The 5,411-nt window shown below is 32.8% G+C and overlaps 1 protein-coding gene across 2 annotated transcripts in view; it reads right to left on the bottom strand.

The window, feature by feature from the left end:
* The window catches only part of LOC106465204 (cell division cycle protein 16 homolog), a 200,194-nt gene that overhangs the window by 122,080 nt on the left and 72,703 nt on the right, over positions 1-5,411 (bottom strand). For both annotated transcript variants that reach the window (XM_022393059.1, XM_013925406.2), the window contains exon 6: positions 870-1,029. In XM_022393059.1, coding sequence (XP_022248767.1) covers positions 870-1,029 — 160 coding nt within the window. The remainder of the gene's footprint in view (positions 1-869; positions 1,030-5,411) is intronic.

The following is a 5,411-nucleotide window of genomic DNA, read 5'->3' as shown; positions in this document are numbered from 1 at the left end:
AAGAAAACAGACTAGAAAAAGGTTTAGATACCAATCATAGATGGCAGGACCAGTGCTGAAGTGAAAGGAAATATCTTAAAAAATTAAAAAAAACTTCTTCTTAGAGGGTGCTTATTTACAGTCTAAAACGTATTTCAGGAATTTTTTCATTAAATTCCTCTTTAAACTTCATTAAATAATACAATTTTGTACAAATAATTGAATGTTATGCTACTGTTTACAAAAATAAAATCTGAAATCCAATAAAAGATAAGTTCTCTATCATTTTTTTCAATTCACAAATGTGATTTTGCCCTCACAATAAGACAAAATGGCAACGGCAAATAACGGGTTAAGGGGTGATACAGACTTGTACAATTTAAAATGAGATAGCAGTGTGTCTCATTTATATATGTAAATGATTCCTATTCAAATAATTAATAATTGTGGGATACCACACAAGGACTTTGGTATGATCTCAATAGTGTGGTATTATCAATATTCTTGATCTTATCTACATCCAGTCCAGAAGTAAAAAAAACACTTTCTCTCTACTACAACAGTAAGTTACACTAAAAAGTAAAAATGGGCATCAGTCTGTTAAGTTAAAAACTGATAGTGATTCTGAATGACAATTTTGATTGTAATTACATCTTTTTTCCTATGCTGTGTTCATTTTATTGTCTGTATAATATTTCTAGTACCCACTTCTTTGCTGATACTTACAAATATCAGTTGAAATTCAGTGTGCTTGAATACTACACGATATTATTAGATAATTAACTATCTATGCTTTACATTGTGTTTGGATATTGAAAAATAATAATGGACCTGTCAATACAGTATTTTACAATTTTAAGTTCTATTTCACATAATATGGCTGGCATTACCTTCTTCTTTCAAAAGCATCTGATGATGTATAAGGGAATGGAAAGCTTCGTAACAGTACACATCTAAGTGAAGAGCTTCCCTGAAACACATTGCAGCTAGTCCTCGGTTATCCATTGCTTCATGAATCTGTCCTTTCAACAACTGGATAGAGCTTTCCCACTAAAAAAAAACACATATAGATGTAAGCTAGTGATAACTTGTTGAGGTAGGGATAAACAAAACTGAATAAATTTTAGGTAGAATACAGTATACTTTTAGCAAATGGAAATTTCTAGTTTCTCACTGAAAAAATTATGTTCATTGAAATATGAAAACCCATTAAAGTTAACAAAACCTAGATTCATAATAAAAGTATATTATAAAAATTATATATAAACTATTCAACTCTTTCATGTATTAGATTATTTTTCCATTTCTATAAAGAAATTAAAAGTTTCTTCAATTGATTAATAGTTTTGCAGATTGTTTATAATTGGATAAACAGTGTTATTCCTATGGTTACAATGTTTCACCTGGTTAATCTGACATCACGTACATCAACTATAATGAGTGAACTTGTAATCTGAGAAATATGAAAACTAGCAGATGGACACATTGATATTTGATTGTTTGAACTTAACAGTGATTAGCTGGTTATTCTTAGATGAGAATGATGGTTAAATGAAGAATCTAATAAACAGAAAATAAATTTAAAATGTCTGGAATTATAAATATAGCATACATTATATCCTGTCAAACAGGAATTAGTTGTGTTTGAAGGGATACTGGAATATTAGGTCAAAAATATGTATACTTGTATGTTTGGCTGGTAAAATAAATAAATCTGTTTGGTAGAATATATGGCGATTTGTTCCAACTTGATAATATTGAAATTCTCAATAGAGAAAAAACAGATAAACTTATGGAAAGTAAAGGAAACCTTATTAATTACACAGTTTCAATGAACAATTAATAAATGTTCTGGCATAATACAGTAACATCTTTTCTAGCCTCTCTTTAACCCCTTTTATGTCAGGCTTTTTTTTGGAAATGAGCTAAAAAAATCTGAGTTTTATTTTCATTTAGGTTTTTTGATAGTTGATGCTTATATATTAATGAAAACCAAAAGTTCTTTTATCATCTGTTTATATGTTTCTGCACAAAATACATTCAATAAATGCTACATATAAGTGATATACATTATTTCACTGAAACTACAGTAAAGAAGATGAATGCTTTCCTTTAGTGCTTATGATACATAACTCAGAATAACTCCAATACAGACCAGCACAAACTGCATTTCCAATGCCATCTAGCAAGCACCGATTGCAATACATAACAACATGGAAATAAATTATGGCAAATACAGCAACAAAATGGTTTGCCCAAATTAACTTTCCCAAATGTTTTTTGAAACATGGAGAGTGCCCAAGTTATCTCGGGCAATTCCCAGTGGCCCCTGACGAAGAATAGTCCACCTTTTGAAAGCACTTGGATTATCAGGTCTTGTGTTTGTCTTTTTTTGAACCTACGTTTTCCTAACATCATGAATTTCATTACATAAATACAGTCTGACTAGTTATAAACTCATCTTAAAAACAGAAAAAACATATATACAGGGCTTTTTTTGAGACAGTATGCACCAGTACTGCATACTGCCACCATTTTTCAATATGAAAAATGGAGAGAAAAGTGACAAAACTTGAAAGAGTAATTTAAATGAATGTGTAAATTTTCCCCTTTGAACAAATCTTTTGTTCACAAGAAGACCAAAGAGACACTGAACTAGAAGTGTTACAAATGACAAAGTTTAAAGGAGTGTGAAAACATATTGTTTGTTTGATTGTGTATGTGTGATCATCAGTGAAGTATGAGGTGTGAAGCATCAGGTAGAATTAGTGTGCCACTAATACAGAAGATCAATGGCCACCTGGTTTTAACACTTACAAGATGTGGCCACTATCAGTCAATGTACAGTAGTGGCCTTACTTTGACTGACAGGTTTTAACTGGGCAGAGATAGGTGAAAGCCGGCCTGGGTGGATGCAATACTAAGTTCAAAGAGACCACTTTGGACTGGGAAACAGGTGACCAAAAGCCGAGATGACTGGTATGTGGGTCTGGACTGTACATTTGTTCAAATAAGTCACAAAGTGGACAATGACAATTGACTTATAATCATGCAGCACCTTCTCAGCCAAGATAAAAATATGCATGAGAGTCTCATTTTGGTCTGACATGTTCAGTCGAGGTGATGATGCCAATTCGTACAAATAAAATAAGTCACAAAGTGGATGATGGTCATTGATGTAATTAATCACACAGTATCTTCTCGGTCAAGATAAGAATATGCGTGCGAGTCTTGGGAATAAGTCATTTTGGCCTGATACGCTCAGTCGAGGTGGTGATGTCAATTTGAGCAGGTGTGTGTTTCTTTTCTACTGTGCTTTGAGTGTATATCATTTTTATTGTGTTTTTAGAAAACACCCCAACATAAGTATGAAACAAATTACCTTCTGTGAATAAGAAAGCTAGAATAAGTGAGGAAATGACCACACAATAGGAATTAACGGCATCAGTGGCAATTTCTGTTCCTGGTCCATCCAATGTCCATGAGCTATCTGACAATGACTGGCCTGGCTGCTGGACTGCCGATCAAAAAAAAATTATTTTTGCAGGAAGTACGATTGGCTGAATATTAGAAATATAAAACTTGGCTGTACACCTTTTCATAAAATTGGAACTTTTGGAGTGGAAACAAAGGCATGAATCAAAGTTTCTAAGAATGGACCAACAATGGAATAACATATTTTGTGGAAAGGTTACAGCAACAGCTTCTGTCTTTGCAGAAAAAAACTTTGATCACAAAGAAACCCCATAACATGAAGCTGTGGTAACATTGTTGGCTGAAGCTGAGAAAGAGACCATTGAAAATGTGTGTTTGAAAGGATTATCTTGCAAAAAAAGGGATTAGCACAATAATTTTTGCACAGCATATAAGGTAGCAAAAGAAAACCAATTATTTCATAATTTTGAATCTGAAATAGATTTACAAGAACTAAATGGAACTGACATGGGCTGTATCCTTCACTCAACAAAAGCATGCATTAACATTGTGAATCACATTAGTGATGAAATGAATAAAATACTGATTAATATAGTTACTACATCGAAAAGTAGAATTTTATTGATAATTGACGAGTCACCTTTTTTGGGTAAAAAACTTACCTTAACAGTGTACATTTGAATCTGTATCCTGGATAATGGAATGAACTTGCTGGTAAATTTATTTTTAGACTTGATCGAACTTGAAAATGTTACTGAAAGAGGAATTTTTGATTTTTTACTTGATTGTCTTCAGTCTTACAGAATGAATGAAGACTATCTGAAAAGTTATTTACTTTGTGTGGCATGTGATGGTGCAGCCGTGATGTTTGGGAGTAAAAGTGGAGTTAAGAAACTGATGAAGAAGTCATTTCCTTCTGTAATTGTTTGGCACTGTGTAATCACAGATTAGAACTGTCGGTCAGTGACACTGTAAAATCAGTCTAGAGAATCAACATATTTAAAGCATTTATTGATAAACTTTATGTCTTGTATCATTTGTCACCTAAAAATAGCAGAGAACTGAAAATTTTTGTGCGAATTTGTTGGAGATTTAACTTTTAAAAATTGAACAAATTTTAAGCACTTGATGGGTGGCATCTAGTTTTCGGTCAGTTTCAGCTGTTTGGGAGAACTTTGAAGCATTAGTGCAACATTTCAAAGAAGCAAAGCATGATTCAACATGAGACAAAAAAGAGCAATGTGTATATGAGGACTTACAAAGAAAAATTACAAGCACAGAATTTCTATTGGATCTAGGATTGACGTGTAATGCTCTCCAAGAATTATCTGAATTGAGTTTGGACTTACAAGAGCACAATATAGACTTGTACAAGGCAGATCAAAAGATAAAAACACTCGTAAAAATTTATGAAGAAAGACAAATTATTTCAGGCCCATATTATAAAAATGCTGCCAAAGTCTCAATAAATCTTCACTTCTGGGAAGTTTCACTTCACAACAAAGATTGCAAAAAGGATCCTCCAATTAATCTGGAAGCTTTTAACAGAACCTTGAAAAATTTGATCTAAAATAGGTTGCTTGATAGTGAAGATGGCGATATAGCACAACGTGCACAAGTGCTTGATAAAAAACACTGACCTAAAAATGTTGATGCTCATTTAACATTTGATGAGATGGAGGTCAGAAGATTATCAATAAGACTTCAGCTAAATGAAAGAGTGATGATTTGTGGATTTCATCAGTATTTGATTAAAAAGAAAGCTTAGGAAAAATTGCAGCATTTGAAACACGCTCTGATTACTATTCCCATTTCTTCCAGTGAATGTGAACGAGGGTTTTTGCAGATGGATTCTGATTGTCACCCCAACCAAAGCTTTATTGATAACAAAACCCATTTCTACACTTTCGTTTATTAAATTTGTTGGATTGCCCTTTCCACGCTTTGACCCAAAAAAATATTTAGAGTCATGGTTGCTCAGAAAACATCACTCAGCA

The sequence above is a fragment of the Limulus polyphemus genome, unplaced genomic scaffold (genome assembly GCF_000517525.1).
Source record: "Limulus polyphemus unplaced genomic scaffold, Limulus_polyphemus-2.1.2 Scaffold1867, whole genome shotgun sequence".
Taxonomy (NCBI): Eukaryota; Metazoa; Arthropoda; class Merostomata; order Xiphosura; family Limulidae; genus Limulus; species Limulus polyphemus.
Note: the sequence above shows the minus strand (reverse complement) of the source record. Positions and strands in the feature narration are given on the sequence as shown.